This window comes from Rhinoraja longicauda, chromosome 15 (genome assembly GCF_053455715.1).
Source record: "Rhinoraja longicauda isolate Sanriku21f chromosome 15, sRhiLon1.1, whole genome shotgun sequence".
Lineage (NCBI taxonomy): Eukaryota > Metazoa > Chordata > Chondrichthyes > Rajiformes > Arhynchobatidae > Rhinoraja > Rhinoraja longicauda.
Window position 1 is genome coordinate 20,983,269 of NC_135967.1, and position 18,137 is coordinate 21,001,405.

The 18,137-nt window shown below is 41.0% G+C and overlaps 1 protein-coding gene across 1 annotated transcript in view; it reads right to left on the bottom strand.

The window, feature by feature from the left end:
* Positions 1–3,654: 3,654 nt before the first annotated feature.
* Positions 3,655–18,137, bottom strand: part of LOC144600364 (protocadherin-20-like) — a 29,505-nt gene continuing 15,022 nt past the window's right edge. The window contains exon 2 of the mRNA XM_078411939.1: positions 3,655–6,548. Within this exon, the coding sequence (XP_078268065.1) occupies positions 3,966–6,548 (2,583 nt within the window). The 3' untranslated portion in view covers positions 3,655–3,965. The remainder of the gene's footprint in view (positions 6,549–18,137) is intronic.

The window sequence follows — 18,137 nt, forward strand, 5'->3', positions numbered from 1 at the left end:
ACTGTAAAGAGACAAACCATTGATTGGATTGTAAAATGAATTTAAGATTTTCTTTCACTGCAGTTCATGTAGTTGTTGAATTTCAGATATGTTCATCTTAATCTATGAAGCTAGTTTCTGACATTACAAAAGCTTACTGAAGATCAAAAGTAAATTGTTATCTTATTTTTGACATGATTGTTGCACCTGAAGTAAGGGAAAGCAAGAAAGATAAACTTCTGCAAGCTAAAAATTAGTCAGATAAATTTCAGTGGGGAGTTATCTGCTTGTCTGCGATCATGTTAGTGGAGGAGGCAGAAACCTCTCAGAATCCCACAAATAATCTTCCATAGTCTTCAACCAAAATTTGAGTATAATCTATATGATAAAAATCCAGTAGTAGGTTTGCCTCAATTGGTTTGTGTCACACTTTGAAAATTATTCTGAAACCCAGAGTTCTTTGAATGATGATTAGGCCTATTTCATGAATGAAGGTTGTCACTGGATGCTATTAATTAGGATTTTAGAGATTAGTTTTGATCACCTAAGAGGAGTTAATTGAATTTATCAGATTTTGTTCCTCGCTAACATGTTTTTTAAAAACTATCGTTTTCTCTGGGTATTGTAGGAATTTGGTAGGAATCTGCTTATGACCTTTATTGAGGGTATGTTTATTCTGTGGTTGAGTTGAAAGATTGTGTTCCATTTCCCACTTCTCTAATTTAGCAAAGTGATAACATATTCCAGGTTTTGATATTCTACTCCATCTTGGAGTACATTGTATCCATTTCCCTCCCTGGTCCCAAATCTTCTATTCTCGAAGATGCCTTCAAAGGTCCACCACCAGAGTAAACAATCACTCAGCCCTTGAGCCTATACAGTAGAATGTAGAAATACTACCAGTTGGCCCTCCTACCTTTAATGGGAAAATTAAGAATGAATGGTAATTGGAGATACAAATGGGAAATGCTGAAGAAACGAACAAATTGGGCTTCATTTGTAAACAGAAACTTCCACCCAATGAAAAGTTCTAAAGCTGCAATGTTAATTGTTTCTCCCACTTTAGATACTGCCTAAATTGCCAAGTATTTCCAACATTATTATGTTCTTATCTCACACTTCCAGCATCTGCAAAGTTTTGCTTATGGGTTATTAAATTGAGGCTTGAGCAATAGACCAACAGAAAATTTATTCAACACAAAACACAAATAATATTCCATGCAAAATATGTGCAGAAATTTACAAGCTTTATAATTCTCTATAATGCATATCCCAAAATACAACAATTACATTTGTCCCTGGCTATTTCAATATATATTTGACCTTGGATATGGAAGTTCATATTTTATATGTACACAATTATGGAGTTAAAATGTTTTCTTGCTGGGAATAGAATGGCTGCTCAGTAAGCACAAATAAAAATGTCACCAAAGTGATGTGTAGGAGACATTTCTGGAGAACCAGCCCATGTTTAGTATAGATATCATTCGGGATTTGCTACTCTCAGTGAACTTAATTTTTGATTGGTGCCAACTCCCCTGAATTTACACATTCCAGACCTCTGAAAGCACCTGAGTGTAACATTCATGAACAAGCTAGCATTATAACGGGTATTGCCCATAGTTATCAATACTTAGTTGAGAATATCTGTGACAACAAGAACATATTGATTCTTCTCTTGGCTAACAAAGATTTATGAAGTAAGGGAAATCTCATACTTAGCATTAAAGCTAAGGGAATGTTTAGTTTTAGTTTGGCTGAAAAATAACTAGCCATACACTTACTAAAATGCTGGACTTTTCTTTATGATAAGAGTTGTTGGATAATGGATGAGGACTTCCAAAAATATTCTTGAGATATGTGACTTAGCCAGGTTGTCATGCAAATTATCTCTATTTGTGGAATATCACAATCAAAATCTAGCTTAGATCTCTGTTGCTCAAAATGCTTTCTAATATAAACAAAATACTTGGCTTTGCCAGAATGATTGTATTTTATTCCAAATGAAACAATCTAAAACTCATCTAATCTATGAGAGTGCTTTGATCCAAAGGTTTTCTGAAGTGTGGAGGCAGCTCAGTTGTAATGCTGCTTAAACCAGATCCCGACAATTCAGCTGGAGGTGTGATGAAGCACTCTTGTTAATGCAGAATTGAATCAATGTTTGTTTGTGTCCACCAAGATCAATTCATTAATTTAAACAAAGTGAAGATAGATTACAACAAAGGCTTAACATGTATCAAACCTTTTAAGCTGGTGATTTTTGCACTGACATTATGATGCAAATAATTCTTCAGGGCTGAATTGTTCCTTGCATGTTATGGATGAGAAATTCCATAACCCAGCCTGATAGCAATGATTTGCCTACTTTTGGGGTCTTTAATGTAGAAACTGAGCTCTGAGCAGAATTTTCATTGCAGAATGCGACCACCAGTGCACAATCCCAGTGCCACTTAATGAGCAGAACAGATCTGAAAACTAAGGGAGCTACTGCTGTTTAAATACATATAAATGTTTGAAATGAAAGGCCAGTGTTCCCACCAATTGAATTCTACATCGGGATAACGTTGTGTATACTCACTCTGAGTATGTAGCAATCGATATCCATTGCATGTTGTTCTCTATACATTTTACCTCTTGAATGCATGGATATACATTGTGCCCTTCATACCCACCTCTGCAGGTAGCTTGTTATGTATTGGTCCTTATGCACTTACCCATATGTCTGTCATTGGTCTTACAAACAGAATGTAGGAAGAGGTGTATGTATAGAGATGAGTAAATGTGAATTGTTTTAAATGTTATCTTTCAAAATGCATGCCAATCTTTTTGGGTGTTTAAATTGCCCCTTGGATCCCTGTTGATTCCTTCCTTGGGAATCTTGGATCTGAAGGCTTGGATAGAGTGGATGTGGAGAGGATGTTTCCACTAGTGGGAGAGTCTAGGACCAGAGGTCATAGCCTCAGAATTAAAGGACGTTCCTTTAGAAAGGAAATAGGAAGGAAATTCTTGAGTCAGAGGGTGATGAATCTGTGGAATTCTTTGCCACAGATGGCTGTGGAAGCCAAGTTAATGGATATTTTGAAAGCAGAAATAGATAGATTCTTGATTAGTATGGGTGTCAGGGGTTATGGGTGGAAGGGAGGAGAACGGGGTTAAGAGGGAGAGATAGATCAGCCATGATTGAATGGCGGGGAAGACGATGGGCCGAATGGCCTAATTCAGCTCCTATCACTTATGACCTTATAATCACTATGATTTATGCAGTGTCTGGGAGTCCAGCTAGTGACCCTTGCCTAACCCTTCGCTGATACTTCTATTCAATGAGTTGGAAATTGGAGACTACTTCTGTCCATGTGGGGTAAGGACAGTAATCAACTGTTCTCTTTGTTCTAATTTTAAAGTATCATATAAATTAAGCATTTCCAACTCTTGATTCATCCTCTGAATCTGAATGTTCAAACTATAAAATATGCTACTGATCTTGAGCGAACCAAAGAATTAGATAATCTGAAACTACTTTATTGTAATGCAAATATAGCAATATGATTTACCTTTTGATATTTAATAGAATAGATGATTTCTTTTGTTATCCTGCTAACAATGACATGTTTAATGGTACATATATTTCACAATCAAGCTACTTAATTCAATATTTCAATGATCCAAGCCGATTGTAACATTCTTGTGCCGAATTTCCATTTATTAATGGATCTATACAGTTAGAAGTTTTATTTGCAGTTCTTTTGAACTTCAAATAATCAGTGTTAATATTTTGCGCCAAAATTCTCAGTTGCATTCATTCAACATTTGTGAAGTGTTTGTAAAAATGCAACTTGTTGAGGAAAGGTTATAAATATATATACTTTTTATATATCTGAAAAATAAAAGGTTCTTGAAATGGTTCACTTCTATTCAATCTAAAAGGTCATTGAACATGTTCTTATTGCGGTTTGTCCTGTGTTTTTAAAACAAGCCATTCAGCATTATAATTGTGCATCATTCCAGTCTTTTGTGTAGTAGTCAAGGTTTATTTTTAGTGGTATTTGGGCATCTTTGTAAAGTTCTTTCCTTTTGGTTTTCTTTCTTATGCTCAGCAGCATATAAAGAGCAATGGTTAGAAATATCACCGATACAACAATCATTGCGACGGCAATGGGAATTACAGGAGGTGAGCAGGGAAGGTCCAATGTCTGCAATAAGGGGCATGCATTTGGCTCTGTCTGTTTCTCTTCTGTGAAAACGGTTTGGCTGTGTAACAAAGCCTCCAAGTAACTTTTATTGCTCACAGTCTCGTTGACAAATAAATTTACCATTATCATGGAATGGAGTGGTTGCGGTTGCCCAAGATCGCTGACTTTAACCAGCAGTTGATACAACCCATAGTCTTTGTGCAACAATTTCTCCTGCAATGTAATATTTCCCGTTGCTGTATTAATTCCAAAGATGTGTGGTGCAGGGCCATTTCTGCCAACTATATTAAATGTCATGACAGCATTAATACCAGTGTCATAGTCAACAGCATAAATCTCAGCCACAGAGGCTCCTTGAGGCGTGTTAGGGGGCACAAAAAGCCACGATGCATTAGACTGAGGAAGTAATACGATGGGAGGATTATCATTTATATCCAGGACAAACACTGTTATTTTTGCTGTTGCGGAGAGGGATGGTAGTCCACCATCAACGGCCTCCACCCAAAACACATGCATGGTATTCTTTTCTCTGTCCACTGAAGAATTGCAGCGTAAAGTTCCTCTGGTGTTGTCCATTAAAAAATCATGATTGCCATTCAGGATTGACACAATAATGTGTCCGTTGAGGCCTGCATCTAAATCTGTTACATTAATAACTCCAATTTCACCATGACTTGGGAAATTTTCTGGTATAAAGAATGTATAGTAATTCGTGAGGAAAGAGGGTACATTATCATTCTGGTCCAAGACGTGAACGATTACAATAGTGCTCTTCCTTCTGGGCGGGGTTCCATGATCACTCGCAGAAACAGTAAATGTGTACAATTTCTCTCTCTCTCTGTCCAAGGTGGTGGATACGGTTAAAATCCCGGTAAATTGTTCAATTGAAAAGATGGTTGGAGCGTCAGGTCCCAGATGGTAGGCCACTTTCCCATTTTGACCACTGTCTGCATCTGTTGCAAAAATCTTCAGCAATAGAGCCCCTGGGTCATTGTTTTCTTCAACGGAAATTTCAAAGGGACTTTGGTGAAATTGTGGAGAGTTGTCATTTTCATCAGTAATCTGAACAAGGATTGTTCTTTCATGAACATTGTGGGGATCTTCAGCCTTAATGGTGATTTCATACTGGTTTTCGAGCTCGTAATCTAAATGCTGTGATGTGACAACCAATTGTTTTTTCCCTGACCTTTCGTAGGGTTTTAGATAGAAGGGAACATTCCCAACAATATAGAGTGAACCTTTTAGATAATGGTCAGGATCAGACACCTCCAGCAGAGCAATTGGTGTGTTTACAGGTGCTGTTTCCTTCAGGAAAATCACACCATCCACCTGGTTGGCTATGTAGCTTATTTCCAACTTTGGATCATACTTGCTGTTGTGAATGATGATCACTGTTATTCGAACAATGGCTGGGGCGCAGCCTGGGCCATTAGCTAAGACAGTGAGCTTGTGCTCAGACTGTGTCGCTGGACTTTGATTTCCAGAAAACGTGATGCGCCCAGTGTCACTGTCTAAGTGAAACAATTTCTTTGATATATCCTGCACACGAGTGCCATAAGAATAGGTGATTTCTGCGTTCAGTCCTAAATCTGCATCTACAGCATGAAGCTGTGTCACCACACTATCAGCAGACATATTTTCCGGGATCTGAAGCACAAACTCTGATGTATTAAAAACAGGACAGTTGTCATTAATGTCTTGAACATTGATCAGAAATGTGGCTGTTCCAGTTAATGGAGGTGTGCCGCCATCCATTGCTATAATTTTTATCTTGTACATATTCTTTGTCTCTCGATCTAACGATTGCAGGACAACAATGGAGGATGTTTCACCAACTTTCAAGCCAAATACATTCTGGCTGCTGTCAAGATAATACTGTTGAATGCTATTTTTCCCGGCATCATTATCGGTGGCAAAATAATCTATTGCATATGATGTGCCAACAGCTGCATCCTCTGGAATATAGAGCTCCATCACTTCTTCTTCAAAATGTGGTGCATTATCATTGACGTCCAAAATGATTATCTTAACCTTCACCATTTGCAGGTACCGATTGGCACATAGAATGATCACATTGACTTCCTGGCTACAAGGACTGCCATGGAACTCCATTGGGCATAAAGTTTCTCGGTCGATCCTCTGCTTTGTTGTATATAGTTCCCCGCTCTCACTCTTCAGCATGACATATTCCATTTCCTTCAGGAATTTATAAGCCAGTAAGTCGCATTCCACGTCCATTGCTAAGTTTATATCATTGGCTATATTCCCAATAAATATTCCTTCATCTTCATTTTCTTGCACATTATATTCCAATTCTGTAGCCAGGGACCTTGGTATCTTGTGGCAGGATAGTATCAGAAGAATGCAGGTATATCTCTGTAAAACAAAGTGTCAGTTACTTGACATTATAACAAAATACTTGCACATCAATTTACCATAATAGATTTTAAACAAAATCACATTCTGCTATAGTTTTCACATTTTTTTGGCTGTGAATTTCATATTTGCTAAGGAAAGAAAATGGAACACTCTTACTCCAGAGTGTTAGAAGGTTAGATGATGACAAAGCCTCCTTACTAGCATCTTTTCTTAGTTTTGATCTTCAATGAGCAGGACATCCAAACTACACGACAACCTATATAACTGACTTGGGTTTATAACACTTTACCCATTCACTTACAATTTGATAATACAAATCCAGGTGGGGAAATATACTGTGATCAGGGCACAACGTCTGGTAAAGGACATAGATGGTTAAACAAATAAAGCTGGTGAATGGTTTATAATGAGTTTACTTATGATGATAGAGCGAATAGCAAACCTGATATATAGGCTACCTGGTAATGAACGGATTCCACTGGTGCACGTCAAGTTGATTTTGTCTATAAGTCTGAAATTGCACATAAATCACTCTGTGGGAATCACACTTCCACAGCATAGTAATCAATGGCACCAAAAGAACAATACACTGATGAGAGAGAGAGAGAGCAATTACAAAAAGTAATGGGAGAGAGAGAGAGTATGGAAACTAGTTCAGCGGTACATCGGAATGAATGGACTTTTGAAATTAACAATATTATTGGAGCTCATTCAAATGTGCAATGTGCATAAAGTCAGCAACTTTTTGTAAAATTTCTAACCCGAGGATGACTTGTATTTTAAATGGTAATAAATTGGGAAATGGTGATGCCGATAATTAAAACTGAGTTTCACTCGCAGGTGTAAGATTTGAGAAGTTTTCCCTCATTCTGCAATCAACATCAAACCAAAGAGCTGCAGTTTGGACATTTTAAACGGGAGACTGGGGCTGATAGCGGAGAAAGGCTGCGGTCAGTTTACCAAGGGATGTCACAATCTGTGGGTCCTAAGATGGCTGCAGGACCTCGTGACCAGCCACAAAAGTAAAAACCTTACAGCCCAGTCTCTAGGTTTCTGCAAAGCCACGGCCAGAACAATGGATGGGTATTGGCCATGCAGAAACCTGCGAAACCAGGTCGAAGTCCAGACACTGGGGCGCTGACATCAGCATACTCACAATGCCCCAAGCCGACCTACACAGTTAATCTCGTTAAGGGGGCACAATAGCCCATAGAAAACTACCTGGTAGGTGATGGGAAACCAGTTAAACCCATCACCTCGCAACGAAATACCAATTAACACCGTCTGGCCATCCCCGGTACCCCCGGACATAAGCGCAGATCAGAGAGAAAACTCAATACATATCTTTTAAACAAAGAGATCCCGAGATCTGGCGGGAGATAGGACGGGTCAGAATAGTATAACTGGCCACGACTTTTGGGTTTTAAACTCATGCAAGGCAGAAGTCAAACGGATGCAGGAGGAAGAAAAGACAGGCAAGAAGAAGCGAAGTGCAAGAGAGAGGAACCGGCACGCAACGCGAGAAGAAATACTGCAAGAAAACCTGCAAGGAACGCAAGAAACGGAAGGAAGAAACTCAGGGGACAAGCACGACCCTCACGGAAAGCAGCGGAGAAGCAGCACGAACAGCCAGTAACCCCAGTAATAGCCCCATGGTGAGCATGTACTCCGATCCTGCATATCCTGGACATAGTTTAGTGTAGAGGGGAGGGTGGTTTGAATAAACGTGGGTGTGTAAAGGAATATGTGTTGGTCAATTTTGCGATGTGTCGTACGTTCCCCATCTTACAGTCGTGTATATGTCTTGTAGAACTGTGCGTTTTAGAATTCAGAGTAAAAGGTATTCATGTATATGTCTTGTAGAACTGTGTTTTATGATTTATAGTCAAAAGTATTCATGTAATTCGGTATGTGTCTTATAGATATGTCTTATAGAACTGTATAAGTATTCATGGACAATAGTCCCAAGCGTTCAATAAAAGCCTTTTCCATTTAAACCCTGGTCTTCAAATCTGGTCTGGTTGAATTTTTCTGCACTATAAACGCTCCTGCATCTAAGTCCAGTGTCTAGAACCTTAAGGGGTGAGTGGGTCGAACCACTCACGGGGAACCAGTGTGCGCGGCCTGGTCAAGGGATCAGAGCAAGGCACGGGGACCTTAGGTCGGGCGAAAGCTCGGCGCAGAAACCCCTTACACAGGTAACATTAAACATTCCAATTAAATGTTATACTTTGTTGCAGTGAATTACAAAATCTGTAATGGTACAAGACTTTGAGACTTTAAGAGAATTATAAACAGTTTTGACCTCTGTACTCAAGGAAATATATAATTGATTTATAGACATTGAAATGTAGATTTATTAGATTAATTTCTGGGCTGAAGAGTTGGTTCCAACAAGAGAGATTGGAATCAGTGGACTGACGGTCAATGGAGAATGGATGAATGTGATTTCATTGAGGTACATATCTGAGAAGAGTTGTTGGTGAAGATTCAGAGAGGTTGGAGAGAGAGAACTAATTTTTTTTTTTAAAGACTATAACAATCATAACTGATATTTAAGAGTATGGAATACAAGGCATCTTGAAAAGAGAAAATAAGATGGCAGTAGAAAAAAAGTGATTTAGAAACATAAACAAAGAAAATAGGTGCAGGAGTAGGCCATTCGGCCCTTTGAGCCAGCACCGCCATTCAATATGATCAAGGCTGATCATCCAAAATCAGTACCCCGTTCCTGCTTTTTCCCCATATCCCTTGATTCCCTTAGCCACATGAGCTAAATCTAAATCCAGTAAATTGGCCTCCACAACCTTCTGTGGCAGAGAATTCCACAGATTCACAACTCTGGGTGAAAAGATTTTCCTCATCTCTGTCCTAAATGCCCCACCCCTTATTCTTAAACTGTGACCACTGGTTCGGGACTCCCTCAACATCGGGAACATTTATCCTGCATCCACCCTGACCAATCCTCTAAGAATTTTATATGTTTCTACAAGATTCCCATCCTAAATTCCAGTGAATACAAGCCCAGTCGGCCCATTCTTTCATCATATGTCAGTCCTGCCATCCCAGGAATTAACCTGGTGAACCTACACTGCACTCTCATTAGCAATAATGTCCTTCCTCAAATTAGGAGACCAAAATTGCACACAATACTCCAGGTGCAGTCTCAACAGGGCCCTGTACAACTGCAATAGGACCTCCTTGCTCCTAAATTCAAATCCTCTTGAAACGAAGGCCAACATGCCATTGGCTTTCTTCACTGCCTGCTGTACCTGCATGCTTACTTTCAGTGACTGATTTGTAAGACCGTAAAACTTAATATGGGTAGAAAATATGAACAATTGTACTAATATGGACAGTCCATAATCACCTAATACAAAGACTTAGTTTAAGAACAAATATTTGTTATTTGGGACCTCAACAGGTGTTTTATCAATTAACAAAAGAACAAGACTAAAGTTGCAAGGGATTGACATGTAAAATGTGTACCAGATTCCCAACAAGTAATTATAAATAGTTGAGATGGGTAGAAGGAGGGGAACACCCTGCGAATAATGACCTTGATATGATTTAATATTATGCTTGAGAATTATTCAAGCAGAATGAAGAATAATGGAATAGAATGGACAAAAGTTGCCAATTTTGAGTAACATGCAATAGGAAGAGGAAGAACAAGATGGATGTTTCCCAAATGTTTATATTTCTCAGCTTTGATGTATTCCTATATATCCGACTTGGTAATGATAGGACTTTTCCCTGGAGAACACCTGCAGTAATATCCTGGGGCTGAAAGGTCTTGACTCTAATGATGACATGAGCTTCCGTTTAGTTGTGTCTGATGTCAGCTGGTTCACCAAGAAATACAACAATAAACTTACAGAATATAGATGCATCTAGTTCATGGAGTACCTGGTGTTATGTTTTGTTAAATTAAGTGTGGACCACAAATCCTCTGGATAATAAAATCTAAATGGATGAGCAAAAAACAAGTCCACGAATAAAAATGCAAAAAAAACCCCCATTAATACTGGTCAATGAGTACATTAAAAAAACTAGGTTCTTTACTGTATCTCTGAATTCCAAATTAGCTATCGATTTATTGTGATTGCAATGCAATGGACCAGCTATTGTCTTTAGCATAGAGAACATTTTTTAACAAGTGTATCTGAAAGATCTGTGAAATAATTTTCCAGGCAGGATAATTATCATTTAAAAGAATGTAGCTGCGTATTGTACTGGATTTGTAGCACTTTTGAGACATTTCATCATTTTCCAGGAAAAGTTATGGATGAATTTTATTGATATATTACTTTTAATTGTACTTATGGGGAACACAGTGATCCAATGGCTGCGAAAGACAGTTTAATGAAGCCATAACAAGAGAAAACCAAGCATTCATTTTCATTTTAATAAGATAAAACTGCAAAGTTGAAATAATCTTTGCTGAGACCATGTAGAGTTATCATATAATGAAAAGGAAACAGAGGCATGGAGAATACAAAAAGCGTTACATAGGTGTAAACTCTATTACCAGTATCTATCAGAAAAGGATAAATAGGCTGGGTGGGTATCATTGACCTTGAAAAGAACTGAGGGTTTATGTAATATCTTAAGGAGAAAAGAAGAACTGAAGTAGTCAACAAGAAATCAAAAAAGAGAATTTAGAAGGGATTTTGTTCTCCACCAACAGAAAGGATTTCTGCAGCATGCAAAGTTGAGATGACTCTATTATCAACAATTTGGTTGAGGACTAAATGTTGTTTTCCAAATTTGCTGATGATACTAAACTAAGTTGGATTGTGAGGCAGGATGGAGAAGGGTGTAAACAGGGTTCAGGGGATAGAGACAAATTATGAAGAAGGCTAGAATATGAAGGCATGCAACTTGGAAAATTGTGGGTTCATCTGCTTTGTACACAAAACAAAGAAACATGGTTTTACTTTTAAATGTAGAGAGTTTGTGTGGTGCTGATGTATAAAGAACATGGGCCCCTTTTTATCCGATTCACAGAAAGCCAACATTCAAGTTCAACCTGTGTTTCGGGGGACAATTGATATCTTAACTTTTTAATTGCACGAGCATTTGAAAACAGGAGTAAGGAAGTTTTGCTGCAATTATATTGTACATTGTTTAGGCCGCACCAAGAGGACTACATATAGTTTTGTCATCTTGTGTAAGAAAGGATGTGTTGCAATAGATGGGGTGGCCTGAATATTCACCCGACTGATTCTAGGAATGGTGGGTTTACTGCCTGAGTAGACTAGGATTATATTCTTAACAATAAAATTTATAGAGAGCCTGGAAATTTTTAAAGGATTTTTTGTGCATTTAATGGGCACTGTGTCTAGCATTAATGCTCATGAATTTTTCCATCAAATAAAATCACAGCGGTGCCTGAAAATACTTTTAAAAGTGCTGGAATTATGTGCTGTCGGATCTGCATAAAACCTATTATTAAAACATCAATTCTTAAAAGGCAGTCAATTAGTTTAGAGATACAGTGTGGAAACAGGCCCTTCGGCCCACCGAGTCCACACTGACCAACAACCCCCCTACATTAACATTATTCCACCAACACTAAGGGCAATTTACATTCATACCAAGCCAATTAACCTAAAAACCTGTACGTCTTTGGAGTGTTGGAGGAAACCGAAAATCTCGGACAAAATCCACGCAGTCAAGGGGAGAATGTACGAACTCCATACGGACAGAACCCGTAGTCGGGATCAAACCCGCGTCTCTGGCGCTGTAAGCATGGTAAGGCAGCAGCTCTACTGCTGTGTCACCGTGCTACCTTACAGGCATGGCAAGCAGCAATTAGAAGACATGATGTCAAGGATCAACAGAGAGGCTGCAGGGCAAAAGGATTAAGCTCCCTGACTCATCCTGCACTATTTACTTAAATATAGGCAGTACATCTACAGTGAGATTGTTACACCAAAGGTACTGGAAGAGAGAAGGTGGGTGATGGTGAGAAAGAGAAGGAAACATGGAGTGCAAAGGTCCCCAGGTGTTGCACCTCTTGAGAACAGGTTCACCCACTTGGAAGCTGTCGGGGAAGAAGACGTTGCCACACTGAGCGGCAGACTGGCTTGCGAAGCAAAAAGTGCTGTTGAGCCAAAACCAAAGAGGCCGACGTCAGGCAACGCCGTGGTAGTAGGAGACTCCATTGTGAGAGGTTGGGACAGGGGTTTCTGCGGCAACAGATGGGATTCGAGGATGGTGTGCTGACTCCCTGGTGCCAGGATCCAGGATGTCATGGACAGAGTGCAGGAAATCCTCAAGGGCGAAGGTGAACAGCCGGAAGTGGTAGTGTATGTTGGCACAAACGATGTCGGAAAGAAGGGGATGAATATTCTGCAGCGTGACTTTAGAGAGCTCGGAAAAATGCAGGAATTTCTGAGCATAATCCGGAAGACGCAGGATCATTTCATTCCAAAAAGGAAGGGAGAGTCTAAGGGGAGTAGGAGGCAACCGTGGCTGACAAGGAAAGTTAGGGATGGAATAAAACAAAAAGAAAAGATGTATAACACATCAAAGAGTAGCCAGAAGCCAGAGGATTGGGAAACTTTCGTAGGACAACAGAAGGTAACAAAACGGGCAATACGGGCTGAAAAGTACAAGGGGAAGCTGGCCAAGAATATAAAGACGGACAGTCAAAGCTTCTTCAGATATGTTAAGAGAAAAAGAGTAGCAAAGTCAAATGTGGGTCCCTTGAAGGCAGACACGGGTGAAATTATTATGGGTAACAAGGAAATGGCAGAAGAGTTGAACAGGTACTTCGGATCTGTCTTCACTAAGGAAGACACAAACAATCTCCCAGATGTACTAGAGGACAGAGGATCTAGGGGGATAGAGGAACTGAAAGAAATTTGCATTAGGCGAGAAATAGTATTGGGTAGATTGATGGGACTGAAGGTTGATAAATCCCCAGGGCCTGATGGTCTGCATCCCAGGGTACTCAGGGAGGTGGCTCTGGAAATAGTGAAAGCATTGGTGATCATTTTCCAATGTTCAATAGATTCAGGATCAGTTTCTGTGGATTGGAGGATAGCTAATGTTATCCCACTTTTGAAGAAAGGAGCGAGAGAGAAAACGGGGAATTACAGACCAGTTAGCCTGACTTCAGAGGTGGGGAAGATGCTGGAGTCTTAAAGAGGTAATAACGGTGCATTTGGATAGCAGTAAAAGGACGAGTCCATGGATTTATGAAAGGGAAATCATGCTTGACTAAACTTCTGGAATTTTTTGAGGTTGTGACAAGTAAAATGGATAAAGGGGAGCCAGTGGATGTAGTGTATCTAGACTTTCAGAAAATCTTTGATAAGGTCTATTGTCTATTGTCTATTGTCCCACATGAGAGATTGGTGAGCAAAATTAGAGCACATGGTATTGGGGGTAGGGTGTTGACATGGATAGAAAATTGGTTGGCAGACAGGAAGCAAAGAGTAGGAGTAAACGGGTCCTTTTCAGAATGGCAGGCAGTGACGAGTGGAGTGCCGCAAGGCTCGGTGTTGGGGCCACAACTGTTTACCATATATATTAATGATTTGGAGGAGGGAATTAGAAGCAACACTAGCAAGTTTGCGGATGACACAAAGCTGGGTGCCAGTGTAAACTGTGAAGAAGATGTTAGGAGGTTGCAGGGTGACCTGGACAGGTTGAGTGAGTGGGCAGATGCGTGGCAGATGCAGTATAATATAGATAAATGTGAGGTTATCCACTTTGGCGGCAGAAACAAGGAGGCAGATTATTATCTCAATGAAGTTAGGTTAGGTAAGGGGGAGGTGCAGCGAGACCTGGGTGTCCTTGTACACCAGTCACTGAAAGTTGGCGTGCAGGTACAGCAGGCAGTGATGAAAGCTAATGGAATGTTGGCCTTCGTAACAAGAGGATTTCAATATAGGAGTAAAGAGGTTCTTCTGTAGTTGTATAGGGCCCTGGTAAGACCACATCTGGAGTATTGTGTACAGTTTTGGTCTCCTAATTTGAGGAAGGACATCCTTGTAATCTTGTAATTGAGGCAGTGCAGCGTACGTTCACAAGATTGATCCCTGGGATGGCGGGACTGACATATGAGGAAAGATTGAAAAGACTAGGCTTGTATTCACTGGAGTTTAGAATCATGAGAGGGGATCTTATAGAAACATATAAAATTATAAAAGGACTGGACAAGCTGGATGCAGGAAAAAATGTTCCCAATGTTGGGCGAGTTCAGAACCAGGGGCCACAGTCTTAGAATAAAGGGGAGGCCATTTAAAACTAGGGTGAGAAAAAACTTTTTTACCCAGAGAGTTGTGAATTTGTGGAATTCTCTGCCACAGAGGGCAGTGGAAGCCACATCACTGGATGGATTTAAGAGAGAGTTAGATACTCTAGGGGCTAGTGGAATCATGGGATATGGGGAGAAGGCAGGCACGGGGTATTGATTGGGGATGATCAGCCATGATCACAATGAATGGCGGTGCTGGCCCGAAGAGCCGAATGGCCTCCTCTTGCACCTATTTTCTATGTTTCTATGTTTCTACATTCCAGATATCATCTGTTTTCTGTGGACCAAGAAACATTGACCCTCAGATGCCCTTTAAAAATCCTTTCCCTCTAAATCTCACCCTCTTGATTTTTTTGTATACTCCCACCATTGGGGGGAAAAGATTGACTATCTATCCCATCTATATATCAGTCACACCTGAGCCTCCTTCATTTCAGGAAAAACTGCCCATCTAATATAATCTTTCCCAGTTATTAAAGTCCTCTAGTCCAGGCAGGATCCTGGTGAACCCGGCCTGCACTCTCCTGACTGCACAGATCCCTATGGGAAAGTGAGGGCATGATACTTTTTCAATAATTCCTTGGGAATATCCTTGAATTGTTTCATCTTTCCACTTGGTATCATCAGGCTGTGATAGAACTGGGAACGTTATCTGCTTTGGGAGTCTGGAATTGGGCATGAGGACAACATGGCCTGCCCATTTAAGTCAGCTGAGTGTAATTTGGGCCTCTCTGCTGGAGATGCTGACTTGGGAATGATACAGGCATTGGTTTGCTTATCCTGCCAGCAGATTCACCAGATTTTGGCGGAGCCTGCATGGTAACGCCTGAAGTAATGACCTCATGACGCCAATGTGTACAGATGCATGGAGCTCAGTGGGATGTGAGGTTTGTGCCACATTTGATGTCTTGATATCCAAACATTTTCCATTGGAAGAATAAAAATTGTTCTGACCAGTGCTTTTTTGTTTTCGGTACAGTATACCAACATCTCCACAAAGTTCTTTTGTTTACCAACCACCTGATGCATATCTTTATTAAAAATGTGTTTCAGTAACTTTTGTCGACAAAAAAAGCACTGATGCTGACACATTGAAGGCAAAGGTAAATTTTATTTCGGAGTCACGTGAGTGACTACGTGAAGACCCCGTCCAGCACGTATGCGCGACATTAGCGTTCATGCAGTGCACCCGCGACGAACGGGAGTTCAAGGTGCTCCCGCTACAAATTGAAAAGTCGGGCCGACAGGTAAGTTTTACCGTGGCCGTGAGTATTTTCTCTGTGGTCTGCTTTATGTTCCAGGAAAATGAGCAAGACCAGAGGGAAGAAATTTGCAGCTCGCCCCCGTTCGTCTTCCGTTGAGGAACGTTCTTTGGAGGGGGGGCAAGAGGCGGCAGCAATAACTACCGAGCCGAGCCCAGCACCGCTAGTGCAGCCTGAGCAGCGAGCTGTAGGTACCTGCAGCCAGAACCGGGCGGTAGTATCCGACGATTCGGATGAAGATGCCACACCGCTCGAGAGCGGCACTGGCAGCCGCCTAAGCCGAATGGAACGGCTTATGGAGCAAATGCTCCAGCGAGATCTGCTGAGAGAGCAGCAGCAGACTCGCCAAGGGAGCCCAGGCACTCCCGCAGTGCCCTTTACGGCACTGGCCATTGCCTCACCTTCTTTTGAAGGCAGCATTGGCGACCAGGTCTGGGCTGGTCAACAAGAGGGGTTGTTGGCTGAAGATGTCCGGAGTACGCAGAGTGTACAGGATCAGGAAGAGCTGCTGGGTGTGGTCAACCGCTACGTGGTCATTCCATGAGGGGGTCGGCCTTTAGAGCCGAAACTTGCAGCCAGCATTGACCACCTGTCCTCAAAACCCCTACAAGAACGGGTGGTCAATGAGGCTCTTGAACTATATACAGCCCCAGAAAATTGTACATCATTGAATGTACCAGCTGTAAACAGCCAAATTTGGGGACATTTGGGGCAGAACATCAGGAACCTGGAGTTGAAGCTCCAGAAAATCCTTAAACTCCTGACTGCAGGGATGACATCATATGCTCGGTCCATTGATGGTGTGGACATCTCCACAAATCAGCAAGATACATTAGCTCTGCTGTGCACCACTCAATATCAGATAAACAATTTACGGAAGGAAATCATCAAGCCTACCCTCAACCCTAAGTTTGCGGGACTTTGCAAAACACCGGGTTCAGAACCTCCAATTCTGCTTTTTGGAAAGGACCTTCCAAAAAAGGTGAAAGACCTAGAGGAAGAATCCAAGACCTTTGGTCTCGTGAGGGCAGGTTTGGGACCGAGCAGACCTAACAAACCCAGGCGGCAGTACCCCACGGCGTCCACCAGTCGTAGACCACCATATGGGACTGGTGAAAGCTCGGGGTCCGCAACCATTCCCCGTAAGCCTTTTTTAGGCCCGCGCCCAGAGCGGACCCCATGGAAAATGCGCCACCCCCAACAACATCAACGTCAACATCTACATCAACAGCAGCCCTCTACAGCCCAGCAGACACCTCATCGTCCAGCGAAGAGGCAGAAGTAGCACCAGTAACCATGGAGGTAGGTGGATCTGGTTCCTCTCAGCATATGAGCAGTAGGGGCTCTATACTATCAGGGGGGAGATTGCACTTGTTTTTGGATGCATGGGAAACCATCACTAATGACAAGTACATACTAAGCTGCATTCATGGCTATAAAATTGACTTTGTTCATGAAAACATTCCGCCAGTTCAGCATATACCCCAAAGGGTATTCACCCTCTCAGTCAAAGAGAAACAAGAGGGTCAAGCTGAACTTGTGAGGCTACTAGCAAAAGGTGTCATTGAAAGAACAAAACATGAACCTTTGGAATTTGTGTCTAATATTTTCACTAAAACTAAAAAAGATGGTGGATGTCGCATCATCATTGACTTAACTACGTTAAACGAGTCAGTTAAGTATACACATTTTAAGATGGAAACTTTTCAAACCGCCAGACTTTTGATTTCTAGAGGGTACTTTCTAGCAGGCATTGATTTAAAAGATGCCTACTACTCAGTACCCATACACAAGGAGCATCGTAAATACTTAAAGTTTATCTGGATGAAACAGCTATGGCAATTTAAAGCCTTACCAAATGGACTAACCTCCGCTCCAAGGTTGTTCACTAAAATCTTAAAACCCGCCTTGGCATTATTGAGGAAACAAAAGCATATAGTCATGGCGTACTTAGACGACATTTTAATAGTAGGGAAAACCTTGGAGACAGCTATTTTGGCAGTAGCAGCCACCAAACGTTTGTTTGAAACTTTGGAGTTTGTCATACATCCA